The 16,699-nt window shown below is 39.4% G+C and overlaps 1 protein-coding gene across 3 annotated transcripts in view; it reads right to left on the bottom strand.

The window, feature by feature from the left end:
* CCNY (cyclin Y) overlaps positions 1-16,699 on the bottom strand; it is a 128,324-nt gene that overhangs the window by 39,920 nt on the left and 71,705 nt on the right. The window contains exons 2-3 of one of the 3 annotated variants that reach the window (XM_075746567.1): positions 13,337-13,411; positions 7,515-7,549 (exon numbers count right to left, since the gene is read on the bottom strand). In XM_075746567.1, the coding sequence (XP_075602682.1) occupies positions 7,515-7,549; positions 13,337-13,411 (110 nt within the window). Of the gene's footprint in view, positions 1-7,514; positions 7,550-13,336; positions 13,412-16,699 lie in introns of those variants that run through there. The other 2 variants (XM_075746568.1, XM_075746569.1) reach the window with 2 other exon arrangements.

Genomic DNA, 16,699 nt, shown 5'->3' with positions numbered 1-16,699 from the left:
AGGATTTTATATCCAGTTTTGACTACTGTATTTCAAGAAAGATGAATTGATTTCAGAGAGTCAGGACGAGACAGCAGCAAGACTCATCAGAGGTTTAAAGAACCTGATTTAGAAGGAAAAAATGAATGACTGGAGAGGTTTTCTTCAGGAACAAAGCAACAATAATGGCCTTAAATCATGAAGGGAGTTCCAAAGAAGAGAACATTGTTCTCCATGATCACTGTGGATGGGATAAGAAAGAACAGGCTTATATTGAACTAGGGAAAATTAAGATTGGACACGAAAGTGTGAGAGGAGGTGATGGCAAACATCCCTCCCCCCCAAACCACCACCTTTTTCTAATAGCAAGGATAGCTTGAGTGACTTGAGCAGTGATAGAATCTCCATCACTGAAAGTTGTAAAGAGTAAAACAAACATATACAGGAATAGCTCAGAGGCAGGATTCTGCTCTTAGGCAAGAAACCAGACTGGACAACCTCTTGAGGTGAATTCTGGATCAATTTTCTATCACTTTGTGATTTCTTTTGGTGGAGAGGATTTGCAGCTCTTTAATCCAGAAGAAGTTATTTTTCTCATTTTAATCAAAGACGTTCATTAAGAAATGCTGACATTATAGGTTACAATGAATATACAATAGGTGTTTTGTGGAATTTTTTTCTTTACAGGAAAAGATGTATAATGGAAAAAATTGTTTTATAACTTGCTAAGCTTTTACATGTGTTACAGAACAAGCTCTAAGAGATCAAGATTTAGTGTACTTCCATTAATGCCAGGTGTTTCTAGCTCTTAAAAACCAGGAGTTTTTCCCTCTTGCACAGCTAGTACTAAGGAAACAGCACTGCTTTATTTTTCTCCCAGCTTCAGCCTGAAACTTTCCAATTTTCCAAATCACGTTTGTTTTAAGATGTTTGAACAGCAGGATTTACTCAAAGTTTACATAAAATACATCTTATCAAAACCAGAATGGCTAAACCATACAAGCTCTGCAAAACTGTTTCTATGTACCTGCTATGAAAGGAATGACAACAAATTCCTAACTAATTTACAATGAAAATACACAAAAGGGCAAATTTCTCTCAGCCATCATTTTAGCATCACTCAGAAATGAAATGTAAATTTGTGGGGAAAGGGGAAGTATGACTATTTCTTCTGTTAAAATAGCTGTTTCAGGGTGGGTTTGGGTAGAAACGTCTAACGGATGGGTGCCCACTGACCAAAACTCACACTCAGAATTGAGCAGAAGTGGTTCCGGCCAGTGCTGTCCTGGCAGCTCTTTAGCCACACTAGGATGGCACTCTGCCCCGACGCTCAGCAGGATCTGATCATTTGAGCGCAAGACTTCCCTAATGAAGCCATACAGCTTTTGTACCAGAGCTGGCCTTCAGCCAGACAGCTTCCAGTTTGGCAGAGGAGCTTTAGTCTTTGTCAGTGTTCTTTTGCACTTGTCCATCAAAAGATAATTTGCAGCTTCTGTCCTAAATAATGATAGTACTGTCTCTTCTTACATCAAACCAGGTGTAAGTTATCGCATGATTTTAGAAGGTACCATTAAATAGTATTTCCCCCCATGGAAAAACTGAGGCCTGCTTGCACCCGTCTGTGGAGACGTGCCCATTAGCTTCCAGGCAGCAGAGGCTGGCCAAAATGCTAATAGGCAAAACTGGCATGCGAAAGTACGCATGAAGCCAAATTACAACAGCAAGCAAAAATGCCAGGATTGCTTCTGACTTGGAAAAGGGAGGTTCCTATCTTGGGGATCTTCCATTGCTTCTGGACATGATTTAGTTCCGACAACGTTTTTCACAGAAGAAACATGATTTTACAGGTCAACAAAGTGTTTCCAAAATCAAGCAAGCTGTGCAACACGATTCTCTGCACAGCTCTGCAAACCTCTGCGTTTAGGTTCATCTTGCATAATTTGACACTACAGCACAATTGTCTACATTTAGTGGCTAGATATGGGTATATTCACCAGAACAAAAGTTACAGCAAACTGCACCATCATATGCTTACCTTTCCCTGCCAACATCTACAATATATTAAAAAAAAGATCCCGTCCAACCACTCTTAAGTAATACCCATTGTACCTCATCACTCTATGACACGATTCACCCTGTCCTCAGTTGATTAGTCTCACCAATGTTTGATAATGTCAAAAACTGGTGCTTTAGACTAGGTCTGTACTTGCAAGTTTTTTGCTCTCAAAGCTTGTCCTTACTCAAGCCAGCTATAGAAAACTCTGTCAGCGTACCACTGAGCTCTTGGGAGGCTCAGCAACCACTGGTAAACTCTTCTGCAGCACACACAGACCCTACTTAACCAGCGATAAAGCACCCTGTTTTACAAACCTGAAAAGATTAAATATTTCTTTGAACACTTAAAGCAGCTCCAAGGCTTATATTTGCATAGTGTATAATTGCTAGTGTTGTGCAATTTGACAAGAGGGACTTCACTGTGCTCCCAGCACAGCAGTATTATACAGCAACCTTGTAAAAGAACTCTCTTGTGTGCTCTCATTCCACCTTAAAAGCTAGTTTTTGTTCCTCCCCCTACAAAATTTTGCTACTTCGTATAACTTATTGCCTTGAGCCTGATAAGAGAGGTAAAATTCTTCACCCTGGAGGACAGGAAAAGAAGCAAGGGGCTGAAAGACATTAGAAAAAACATTGCAAACAGTAAGTTTAATTAAGCCATTAAAGAAAACCTGTTGATTCTAACTTATTGCAAGCCCGAAAAAGCATCTTAAACAGCATCTGTTAAGAATGGCATCAGTATAAGGAATCTGCTAGATGGGCCAGATGGCCTAGAAAGGCCCCCTCTAGACCTGTTTTTTTTTTGTGATCTTGCCATGGAGAGGAGCGAAGACCAGATTAAGCAATCTCTAGGAGAGCTTCAAGAGCACCTGAGAAGCCTCTAATCTATCTTTCGGTTTATCTTGTTCTTCTCTGAGTAAGGAATGTTAATTAAAATATCTTAAGGAATTTGGACAGCAATTATAAACCTTTACAATAGCCAGCCTCAGGCACTTAACAAAAACAACATTTCACATTTTATGTTGTACTTTGCATTTTTCATGGATTAAAGCACTTTTTAGACCATGTTCCCACTTCAGCATGTACCATATTTGCAGTTATAATCACTAGCTGGAAGTGTCTAATTACCAGTCACATGCCTCGTAGTTTTACAACAGGGAAGCAGATCAGCCTCTTTATCCACTCTGACAGGAAAATTTGGGGGCTACACAGGAACAAATACCATACATCATTTCAAGCATGCAAAAAGGGTCACAAATTGCTTGTGCCACACCACGTACAGCAAAAGACCCCTCCATTCTCCAACAGTCCCCATCAGCAGGGCTGCTGCTGGGAAGAAGTTTCCCCTGATGGGAATCACTACAGGGTGACTTACAGGGACTGGGGTTCTGACGTGAATGACATCCAGGAACTTCTCCCCAGAATGCTGAAAAAATTTTGGTCTATACACAGATGTCAGTTTTTCTACTTGGAATGACAAAAACAGGATTAGTCTACTGGGATTTGAACATCCAGTTGCCAGGTAGCAGACAGTGGAAGTCATGTCCAGATCCCTAAACAAGAGATGATGCTGAAAGGAAGCTGTTGCTACAAAGGTGATGAAGGGTCTCCAGAATAAAAAAATACAAATGTGGAAGAGAGATATTACTTCCCTTTCTATTCCTTCCCTTTTCCATCCCTTTATCTTCCTGCAGAAATATTCCAATATGCAAAAAATATCCCTTATTTTTACTGGATATTACTGCTTATAAACACAGATTCAACTTTAAGAGCATATCTTGTCTAGAACAGAAGAAAGTACTTTGGCAGACAGCATTTTCATCTTGTCTGAAAGGGAAAATTTCCAGAAAAACCTAATGGAAAAAACAACTTTTCCCTCCCCTGCCCTGCTGCTTTCCCCTGCAAAAAGTAATCACCTAGTACAAAGAACTAACTACTGCAAACAACAATAAAAAATTCACTTTTTCTCCACTTACCCACCCTCCCCAAAACATAAAATATGTCTTCCTGTTTGCTTTCCTTGTACAGGCAGAGATACTGATGCAATCTCTCCTCTCTGAAACAGGAAACACCTCTATCTCAGTCTGCATCTTTATCCCCCTGAGCAGCTTGACTAAGCAGATTAAAAGACAAGAGCACACTGAAGCAGTATTAAAGCTGTAACAGAAAACAACTGCCAGTTCAACGGGAAAGGGAAATAGAGTCTGCTGCAACTGCTTAGAAATTAAAATAGGCTGGAAGAAAGCAAACACGCCAGGTACACTGTAGGTAGGTAACTTCCAGCTCCTCCAAGGATGCTGGTAGTTATGCAAAGGATCCAGCATCATCTCCAAACTGTCGTCTGTCTCCCTGGGCTCCGTGGGAAGACGGAGAGATGGCAGCTTCTCTGTAGCACACTGTCACCCCCACTTTCATTCCTCCCCCCCGTGCCTTCCCCACCAGAAAAAAAGAACAGCTGTTGGCTTCTTCCATCACACCTACTGACAAGGTGAATCTGAAACGTGGCAACTCTCAGCCTTTGACAAAGTGCAATAAATCAAAGCAGGAACCCACTATTTGTATTTGGGGATGAAAAGAGACTATTCAGCCAATTAAAATATTTTACAAACAAGGGCAAGCAAGAAAGGAAAAGAACAGTGGTGTTATATTGAAAAAGTGCATTTTTAAATGAAAAAGAGTCAATATTAATTCATTAAATTAATTTTTTCATACATAACATTTTGAAACTGTATTTGTATAAACTACTATTCTCATCTATTACTACGCAGAACTAGACAAACAGTTAAAGAAGAAAAAGCACAACATTCCTTGGTAGTTCTCTTGCTAGCCAACCGCCCTGATCATCTGGGAGATGTTCAACTCTGCCTGCAAAATAACCAATAAGATGCTACATAAAAGGATAAAATATTTTGTTGCTCATCTTGGTTATTTGTCACAAAAGGAGAACAAGTATAAAAGACTTATATAAGGAAAAAAAAAAGATGACGTTATGGAAAACCACAAAAGAGAACAGTGCTGCATTATGGTGAGTTCTTGTAAAAGGAAGACAAAACAATGCTCCAAAATTTATGTGCTCTGGCTTGTTTCCTCCAGAGCAGATGTGGGGACCCAGCACTTCACATCAGCAAGGAAACAGATGAGTAGCAATAGCTCCTTTTAGAAATGCACTTAGCACACACTGAAAAATGGTGGAAAACAACTGATCAACCAATAGAGTATATCATAAATTAGCTTATAATGTAAATACTACCCATCATTTGTGCATACGATTGTTAAATCTATTTCCTCAAATTTCTTCAAAGTGGCTTAGGAAAATTATGATGGTTCCCTGCAGTCTACAAACCTAAATACAGTTGCCAGTTAAAGGTCACAGCAACCACTTCAAAAATGATCACCAGGTTGTGCGTCAGCTTTAGCAGACTGAGTATTTCAGAGGTGCTGAATGCATGCTCACAGGTGTGCTGAAGCAACAACTTAAATATCACAGGCCATATTTGAGAATATAGCTTATCTATGAGTATTGGCTAAAAAAACTTAACTGACTTGTAAGGACACACAGAGAGAAAGCCATGGTAAAGACTTGAGCTTCATAATTTTATTTTTAGCTTTGTAATTCAGAAGTACTTTATAAGTACAAAGAAGTCAGATTTAAGGCAGCAGTAAACCAGACTACTGGGGGAAGTTTACATTGCTGCAACCAACGCTTTGAATGATATTTAAAAAAAAAAAAAAAAAGAAGAAAAAAAAAAGAAAAAAATTAGTAAGGTGCTCAGGGTATGAAATGCCTAAGCTGCTACATGAGCTCCCAACAACACAACTCCTCGGTGATACGATCACCCTTCCCTTTTCTGCAACAAATCCACCATTGCCTAGAAACATTTTATACCAGGGTTTGCAACAGTGTGCTTCCAGCAGCATTTGTAATGGTCACCTTTGTTCAATCCGCCAGAGGAATCCCCTCGCAGTCTGCCTAAGGCAGGACACATCTTTTACGTGGCATGAAACCATTCAGGTCACGTGAGAATTTCACCCATGACACAAGGTGGACTGTCACAGAAACTCAGGTGATACCTTGCTTTGCAGTGTCTAAATAGTCATTTTTTTTACACTGAACCCTCCGAGTTTGAGGCTACAAAGCATGCTAGAAGGTACTGAGCACACATTATTAAACTTACAGGAACCCAGTGCATTAGCTTTACAAGTAATTTTATAACAATACAACTGCACTGCAAACCACCCTCACAGGCACTGTAAACAATGGAAATGTTTTACAGGGGAACAGAAGGTGAGAAGCACCAAGAGTATCTCCTAACCTGGTGGGGCCAGCTTTAAAGGCTTTTATAAGCCTCACAGTATCTCAGGACTTCTCAAAATCTTAACTCTGGGGAAACTGAAAATCTCAGCTTGATTCCAAAGCCCGGCAGTAGTTCCAGAACCACTGAGCACAAACCAGTTCTGCTAACAAATGAAGCAGTCCTGCCTCCTCATCCCTCTGGGTGGCTTATTCCTGACTCTCTGCTTCCCTCCCTTTCTGCGGGTGCAAGCTCTGAAGTGAATCACATGTAGGAGCAGATTCATTTTAGCTTTTATATCTCCATTCGTGCCCCAATCCCATTTACCTGGAGCTGCACAGATGCTTGCCCCAGCACAAGGGGATGCAGAGGCTATACACCACATCTGCTTCTTTCAGCAGCTGTACCGGCTTAAAAATGATTCATGAAATGATGGCCTACATTTCCAGATAGAGAAAATTTTGAGAACCGCTCCCCATTTCACCCTAAAGGCAAATACCATTTGGGAGACAATTAGTTCTTTCCCTCCCCAATTTTACTGAGGCGTGACTCCAGATATTTCAGCACAAGGCTTAACATACTGGGAACCGCACTGGTTCCAGGTGCTTCAGTAGTACAAACAATACTAACTGGGGCAAAGAGCCTGGTCCTGTACCCAAGGCAGGCTACAGGGGATTTGCTCTCAGCTTCACCGAGAATTTGATACAAATAGAACTGAACTGAAAAATGCCCGGGGTACACAACCATATCAAAACTCCGTCTTCATACTCAGCACGTACCACATGTCAATCCATATTTACATTGCATCAACACTGGTCAGGCAGTTCAGAACTTCTGTGTAAACATCAAAAGCTGCAGCTCTCTCAAAGCAAACTTGCAAACAAATGTAATTTGGAGTTTCGAGAGTTTTTGTAATAACTTTTAAAATCATACAAATACGTGCAGCTCTTTGTCTCAGGTACCAGTTACCAATGTACACCGGTTACGAGCATGATACTGTCTTCAAACCAACAGATCCATTCCACTAACTCAATAGCCGAGACCTATACTTAATGGATCCTGATGCAGAACAGACATCTGAAGCATCAGCACCCTCTCACCAATATAGAAATCATGTGTGATAACTCTTATTTACTGTATAATACAGACAACAAGGAGAAAGCTGCATAGCGAGACATTGTCACTTACGTGGTTTATATAGAGACTCTTGCGTTTTTCTCTCACTGCAAAAACACAAAATATGATAGAAATATTACTTGACTATTTTTCCCGATTAAGCTTCTTATATACCATTTATAACAAAAAGAACAGGAGGCTATCTATTTGCAACATTTTAACTGCTTTTTCACTAATCAAGTATATTTATATATCAAACACAGAAGGAACATGTATCTGTATGCACAAATGCATTTACGCTCGCTAGTGTGGTGATGGATTAAAATTCTCATCCATTTGGGTACTTCACCAGGCATTGGTCCGCATGGGAAAGTTAATATGCAGTAAGCTAGAGTCCAAGTTCGCAATGGATTAGCCATCCTTCACCAGTTCTCTGTGTGGGTACTCCTGAGCCACCAGTGCCTTCATGCAAGGTACCTTGCTGCAAAGTCACCTACACTACCTTGCAGGTATGAAAGCACGTAAATAGCACAGAGTTAGCAAATGCTCATCATAGCTTACTGTGCACTAACTCCCATAGAGGAGCCTTGAAACCATATGCATTATACCACTGCCTTCTATAATAATCAGGTGCAAGCCTGAAACTATTACTCATGTAGAATATAACAATGAAAACATACTACTTTGGTGAGTACGAACTCGTCACGACAAGCAAGGGTTGCAAGTCAAAGCCACACTTAGCCAAAATATTCAGAAACTGAAGAGTAACAACAAGGGACATAGATGTATAGAGTCTTAATTGTCAGGCAAATGCTGATTTAATATACTCTCTTTAATTTTTAAAAGCACTTTCCCAATTAACTCACCCCATAGAGAGCCTGTGGAGCTCTGTTCCAGTGAAAATACCACAACATTTAGGATACAAGTCTAGAGGAAACTAACACATAAATCAAACTGCAGGATTAAAATAATAATGGTTTCATGCTGTAGGTGATTAAATGCACTTTGGTGCACCATGATTTGAAAGCTATGCAACCCAACGCACTTAGCAAAATGAGAGTGCTCATAATGGTGGGATAGCCTGCCCATTCCCTGTTGGATGAGAAGCCATTACTTGTGATTTTTTAAAAGCAAGCAATCTCACATAAACAAGGCTGAAATCTCACAAACAAGGCTGAATGTGTGAATTCTGTGAAATACTTATGTTTAATGCAGACATAAAATGAAAAGAAAATAAGAAAAAACTTTTAAAAATCCTTACATAATTTTCCTCCCAGGGAGCAGAAAGGAGAATCACACATGACAGATGTTAGCCATGTCACTTAGTACATGCTCAGATCCACAATTATGGACATTATATATGAAACAGAATTAAACAAGAACAGCAGGAAAATTCTGATCGTCTAGTAAAAAGTTAAACTGCTTGAAATCCTGCTAAAACACTGCACTACACTTAAGTTCCACACACCGCATTTATCACCAGCAAGGGACATAAGTAATCTAAAGGGAAACAACAAAATGATGGTAGATACTCACTTCTAAGAATAGCCGAAGTATTTGTCTAGTATTGCATATTGCAATGTACAGGCAGTAAGCAATTCTGATAAGCTGTATGTAAACCTAATAGAGTACATAACTGAAAATTAACACCTATTAACTGTGAAATTTTGAACACAGTTAAGTATTTAACAGCGTTTTAATCACAAACAATTATACCGCATACAAAGTTCTTATGGACAAAAGCCTATAAAGACAGCCTGCACATACACTCCAAATTCCATTTTGATCACCTTTTTTCCCCTACTTTAGTTTTTCTTTTCTGTATTTTCCCTTGTATCCATTATTCAATTCCCCGTGAAAGTACAATCACCTATTTACCAAGGCAGGAATATCACTCACAGCTCATTCCATTTGCTATTTCCAGTCTCCAGAAGAACGCATTACTGCATTTATACACCCCCCTGACTTCTCCCTGCTCAAGCACTGCTCGCGCTGCTCATTCTGCTAAGCACGATGCTGACCTCCTTTCCCCTACTTTCCCCATACAAGAGAAAATCAGTTCGCCTGGATTCTCTGGTGAGGGACCACAAGAAGGCAGCTGCGCTTTTGTGCTTCTGGCCCACTCTGCCATAGCGTAAGGCTCGACTCTTTCCAGAACGTATGTCGATGGGGAACTGGGCATAGCAGAAACCCATTTTGTCACAACCGCTCTCTTTTGCGATCGCAACCCTCCTTTTAAACAAGGGAAAGACAATTATTGCACAAGGCAAAACGCCACTTCTGCCAAGCTAAAATGACTGTAAAGAGGCAATTCCATCACTTAGCTTCAGTCAGTTTAAAGATGCATTGCATCGCTCAATGCAGCACAGTATGATCTTCAGCAGACCAGACCGCAGGGTTATAATTAACCATCATTTTGTAGCGTAAATGCCAACTGCAACTCCAGGCTGTTGGCTTTCAAGCATGGGGTTTTCATGAAATGAAGCTGAATAGATTTAGAGTCAGTTTAAACAAACTTCTACGTTCTTTCTAACGTTTTAAAGCTTGAAGTTGGAATGGAACTCTTCAAGCAGAGACTGAGATGCTGCCAAATTGTCTTAGTTTTCCTCATTTTAAAGTCAATGACCTGTTCCTATTTCTGCAGGCACTTTCAACTGTTACTGTTGAACTTTGGCACTAGTAGGAAAATATACTGAAATAGAAGGGAGTGAGGAAATACACACACATACATGCATAGATATATACGCACGTGTATATACATGTATTTTTCATTGAGCTGTAATAGAAACTTTCTTTGTGCAATTTCTATAGACTATCTTAATGTTACCCGTATCAGGATTGAAGACAAAATTCTTGAGGATTACATCAGTACAAATGTCTCGCATTTTGGGAGTTTGTAAATCATTTGTTTTATCCGAGACAGGAGGCTAGTCCTAGTTAACATTAAAGAGTAAGTGCAGCTTACTTCAAATCTATCCACTATATAAATACATTTTCAAAATCCTCTTTTTCTGAAGCTCATTGTTACACTGATACTGGAAAATTTAGCCAGCACGCTGAATGTAACGTAAGTTAGGAGAGGTGGACAGCTGTAACCCACTTACAGGAAAGACCATTACCAGCACCCTGAGGTAGCAACCGTTGCCCTCTTCCTATTATAAGGAAAGGAAGTTACGTTATTGGAGTGCTAAGGTTTGGAAACCCTGGCTTAAGCACAACCACACACTAAATAGTGCATGGCTTTTCAGTCACCCAGACCATCCTGCTTGCAGGCCAAACTCAGCAAACAAGGGAGAACTTGCATAAAGCACTCATAGTTCAAGACATAAAGGGTGATATTCTTTACTAGCTCCCTAAACAGGGAGAATTACTCATGTAAGATTCAGCACCTACAAAATTCCCACAAAGAGTTGGAGACATTCAGAAAAGCTGCTTCAGTTAGGAATCTAATTAATATTTATTGTGTCTTCAGCTTTTCTACAGATTCATTGAAAACTCAGGTAATTAAGGATACATTGAGACTACCTGACTAAGAGGGACAGGACAGATTTAGATGCTTAGCATGGCATCCAAGCTTCACAGAACAAGGGAAAATTCAGACCATGTGATACCCAGAGATGCCACGTCCTGTCTTATATTTGGCGTAGTCAGCTTGTTGCTTTTCACTCACGTGTTGATCACAAGCAGCTGAAGCACAGTTCCTGTGCCAGGACAGTACTACAAGATTACCACTGAGGCTGAAAGAGTAGAGGGCTACTAGAAAGCCAAACATGGAACTGCCTGAAAGTAGCGTTGCCAAGTCACTCTAGCACGTAGTGATAGACTTGGCCATTTCCCACTGCACAAACATGTGATGTACACTCAAGAGTCACACCCAGATCCTGGATGAAACTTTGAGTCGTAATGCCCCTCAGCTGTCCAATATGTGTATTTTAAATATCTGCAGGTCTTATCTATAGAAATAGTTTCACTTACAGTCAACAGGAAGGTTTGCCAGCCCAACACTATACAAGTAGTGGACAGAGGTAGCTACATGCCCAAGTTACATGTTTTCAACATTGCCAGCTCAGCTTTCCCCTTCTACATTGTCTTGAGAAGTCCTGGGGGTCCCCTAGACTCCACAGAAGGCTGTCAGAATACAACCCTACACACCCTAAAACATTATGATATTTTCCCCTTAACAAGCATTCTATTGCATTTGGTGTTAGGCAACATCCTTGAATAACTCCTACAGCTCACTTGGTTCCACAACAGGCCCTAAGTACAGCCAAGCAAAATGCTTACTACTGTGAGTTGTTCCACCAGAACAGGACAGTTCTTGGCAATACATCAGCAGATAAATGTTTGCAGCATCTTTTTTCTTTTGTACAAGCGAAATAGCCTTTGGATTTTTTTCACTATGATTAAGGATAGCTGAACAGATCTTATGCTCCTGTTAATAACATTTCTGTATTATTTTACTAAATTCATTGTTCTCACTCAAAATATGCTCTTCATATTAAACTAGAACAAAGTTTCATAGACCAACTCTAGCACAGGTGCAAACTGCAATTTTAAAAAATGCTTACAGTTAACTCCATACTGCAATAAATTAACCACTATTACTACAAGTAAGAATAATCATCAGGTCTGGTAAAACTTTTAGCTGTTGGACTTGGGATTTTTTTTGTCCTTTCTTTCAACAAGCTGCAATAAGAAAGAGGTAGCATCCATATGGGATTATACAGTCTCAAAACACTATAAAAACACTATAAAATAGACATCAATCTTCATAATACAATGTAGTATGGAAATACTATCATATTCATTTTACAGAGTACCAAACCAGATTAAAATGGTAAATCACACATCCAAAAACACATAATAAGGTATTGACAGAACCAGGGCTGAATTCAGAAGGACACTCTGAAGGGTAAAAGAGGTACTCACATAATCAACTCTTCAATTAGGGCCTAAATGTATATCATCTTTGTTCTAGTAACTCAAAAATTAGTGAAAAATATACAGTAAGTGAAAACTACGTTATTTTTAAGTGATGTCTTTGACACTGCAATTTACTATGTAAATCAAAAACTGCATTTATAGGCAGCAGAAACAAGGACAAAGAATTCATACTGAACAGTCAGAATTACAGTGCAGAAACTGCTTTGAAAGTCTTGGTAGAAAATAATGTGTTTTGCATCGATTATTCATCTACTTCTAAAACAACATGTCATACATGTCCAACAGGGAACGAAAGAGCCAGAATAAATGGCTTCTATTCTACTAACTCTATCAAGAGGCTTGCTTAACAGATGTAATTCCAGAGGGATCATTTTATCTAGGAATAAAAAATAGCCCAGACAAATACATGATTTTATCAACTCCATAATGAGAGAAGAGAGAATGTTTGGGTGGGATGGGGGTTGTTGTGTTATTAAAATCTAGCACTGAGCTCATTTACAGTATCAGCTATATCGGAGAAAACTCTGGACTGTCTTCTTAGCTAATGTAAACTGGCATTTTCTCAAGAAAATACTCCCCATGCATTTCCCAGAAGCTTGGCCTAATGTTCAGAGTTTTAAAAAAACCAGTTACACAGAAAATTCTGGATTTAGGGAAAATATTTTTAAAATATAATTATATTAAGCTTTATCAATATTTGTAGTTCTGACACAACCACTACTTGGAACTTACAATTTCAGGACAAGACAGGATGCAAACCTGTACCTTCTACTACTGGTCTGACAAAATAATTAACTAAAGGTGTGACTTGTTTCAATTTTAGCATGATGCCTATAAAAGCCTCTTTTTTTGGGAGGGGAATTATATATTAAGAGACTATCGCATGCATTCTAACAAAGGTGTTAGAGGTAACTGTACTACCAAATACAGTAATAAATTCAGTAACCTACCATCTGTTTGTGATTTACTGAGAAATATTGTACTGGCCCGCGGATGATCTGATGGGTTGAATTCCATGTTCAAATCTGGAAAGAAAGAAAGAATAGCACAAAAACATTTATGATTATCCAACGGTATACACAGATTTTTCCTTCTTTTCAATAAGACTAAGTTTACATACTAACCAGCTAATGTAAAACAAAATCCATCTTGAAGCCCATTTTTTTATCCTTCTTCACACAAGTGACTCTTTTTGGCATGCAAATCATTTGCATCAACACAGCCTAGGGATTACACTTCGGTTCTAAGGGCTGCTTTTGGATTAAAACAGATAAAGCAGCTTGAGAAGTTAGTACGCAAGAAGTCAGGAATTATCCATTTACCATCAGTTCCTTCCCACCATGCCCCAAAGCCATTGCTAAGTACAGGGACACAGCTTGCTATTTGTAATTATAGAAGAATTAAGTATTATAAACCAAATATGCAACCCTCTGTAGATAGATGTGTTTCCAGGATTAGATGTGATTAGTATAAGTAGTTATTGCAGCTGAATGTAAACAAGTTAAGTCTAGGCCAGAGAGTTTTAAATGGTCAAGATTACAAAAACTCAGAACTTTTCTGATACTTCACAGATGAACATATGCCATGCAATTTCTAAAAAAAAAAACCAAACCAAAAACCAAAGCAGTCCTAAAAACATTTACTAGGTTACAGATTTGAATCTATCACAGCTTATACAAGCTTCTGTGAATCTTATTTTCCCTATCTAGGTTAAAATCCATTGAGTTTACTTGTTCACATATTCCACTCCACTACCAATTTGTCAAAACTCTTACATGCCTGCATCCACTTGAAAGCATGCTACTAAAAACAGCACATCATTTTTTATCATTTTCTTGCTCTCCTGGTGTGGCTGTATCAACCTTAGTTCTCTTCCATTTTCTTGATGTCTAGATGTATGTTCTCTTGCATTTGATGCAGGCATTTATGTGAGACCACATACAAGCACTGGTATGTTTATCTTCTATGATTATTCCAGGCTTTCTACATTTCTCTCATTCCCCTTTCATATCTCTGTGAAAGCTCAGCAAAACTGGAAATTAAGCCCCATGTCTTATGAAAACAAAACAAAGTCTTTTTGCCCAGGGGTCAAGTTCTCCTGTCTACAGTTCTCCCTGTTCCTTCACCATCCATCACCACATTCTCTTCTCCCTTTCCCTTTTATTTACTAATTTACTAGGTCTTCCGCTTCCCTGCTTTTTTCTCCTGACCTCTCTACAAATGTACTTTCTATCTGTATTTTTTCCCCTTTATGCTCTCTTTGTTTCCTTTTCATCTCCCTGCATTCTGCAGTCCATGAGATGAGCAGCCTGACATACTGCTGGTACCTGGACGTAACTTCTGGAATAAACATGATCTTACTTTCAAGGAAGAACCCAGAAACACAGAAGAGCAATTCCTCAGTTGGAAAGGGGCTTGTTATTCTGATTACCAAACCCACAAAGGAAAAAAAAAAAATAATCTAAGAATTTCAAGGGAAAGTGATTTTGATTCTCCCAGAAACCACAGTTTGCAGCTAAACTTGGAGAAGATTCTAGGAAGGTCATCTTACTACCAGAAGTTCTGACTTGAAAGGACTGTGAATTAGAAAGAATGTTTTCCTATTACTTTCTCCATCTTATTTAGACATAGAGAAGAAGAAAAAAAGAATCACCCGTTGAGACAGATAGTGCTGGTAAAGATTGTTTTCTATTTTAGGACAGTTTTTCCATTAAGCGGAATTCAAGATGCAATTCATTAAGAGTAATAAGTGTTTTAAAATGACAAAATACGTTGGCTTTTATCATCTTCATCATCTTTTATCAAACAGCACAATACATCACCACAAACAAAAAAATGCCTTTGTTTTTTTTAAAAAAAAACACTACAGACAATCTTTTCACAAATCTTTTAAAGTACAGGAATGCAAATTCAGTCAGCAAAACAGGACTGGCAACATGAAACTGAACTCAGCTTACAAAATACTGCCCCATAACCAGACAAGCATTCCTTTCCTTCAGGCCCAGAAAATTATCTGCTCAGGGAGTAATAACAACCCAGTACAGGCTTACAGTCTGCTTGCAGGGCCAAAAAGAAAGGAAAACCAATTGCCACATCTTGCAGACAAGTTGCAATTATTTAAGATTCCTGTGTTATAAAAGGCTATTATGCAGAAGCAGTAAACCAACAGAGGACTTAAAGTCTTTCTGAAAAAAAGCATGAACTACCAAAAAGCAGTGGCTCTCAGATAAACTTATTCTTCAGACAGGAGCTGAAAGAAGGGCAGCAAAATCCAATCTCAGCAGCTGCAGAGGCCAGACCAGGGATTTTGAAGCAGCCTGGGACAGGCAGCTACCCGCTGCGAGGCAGTGGCCGTGGCTCCTTCCCACCGCTGAACCCCACAAAGCATCACGTGTCCTCGTCTCTCCACATCCCTTCTCTCACACCCTCTCCAGCAACAGCAGCCATCAACCACATCCATCTGTCTGTCTCAAACTGCCTGCACAAAAATCAGAGGAGGAGAACGTGGGTATGGGGAGCGGCAAAACCTGCCAGGGCAGGTTACCCAGCACAGCGTGGCCAGAAGACGACAAGTGCTGCCGAGAGAGGCTGGCTCCCCACCTGCCTCTGAGGAACAGCGTAGGTCTCGTGGGCTTGCAGGCAGCAGAAAGTGCTAACTGGTGAGTACCTGCAACTCGATCACTCCCAGCTCCTCCAGGGAAAAGCATTAGGCAAACTGGAGCATCCCCCAGGCCACCTGTGGGACACCACTCCATGCCACCACTGCTGGCATACAGCAGTATTAGAATGGATGAAGTTTCACAACACACGAGGAAGATTGCAGTCTCTCTTTGATCTTAGATGTCTTAATTTATTGTACAACTTGAAAACAAATGCCTTTTCGAATTCTTACAAATCTGTCATTAGAAACCAAGTTACAGAAGAAAGAGATCAAATGATAGACACATATCTGAAGCAAGTAACTCATCACCAAAAGGCATTATCCATCAAAAGGTTACTTCCATCCTAAAGAAAATAATATATTCATACTGCTTTAGTGTTATCAGTAGTTCTTTCTAGTATTTGAAAAGTATCATGAAAAACAGCCACAATATGAAAGGTTTCTCCATTTTGTAATAGAATAGTCAAAGAAAAAAGAGAGATTTCAACTCACACAAGCTATACTCTACTATTCAAAAGACAGGAAAATGAGAGCCAGAATTTCAATTATTGAAATTTGCACAAAAATTTTCTCCAATGTTCTGTGACTCATCACAGCCTTACAAAGGAAAGATTTAAAGTGGGTGGTACTTCCAACGGTTACTCTGCACTCC

This window comes from Balearica regulorum, chromosome 2 (genome assembly GCF_011004875.1).
Source record: "Balearica regulorum gibbericeps isolate bBalReg1 chromosome 2, bBalReg1.pri, whole genome shotgun sequence".
NCBI lineage: Eukaryota > Metazoa > Chordata > Aves > Gruiformes > Gruidae > Balearica > Balearica regulorum.
Note: the sequence above shows the minus strand (reverse complement) of the source record. Positions and strands in the feature narration are given on the sequence as shown.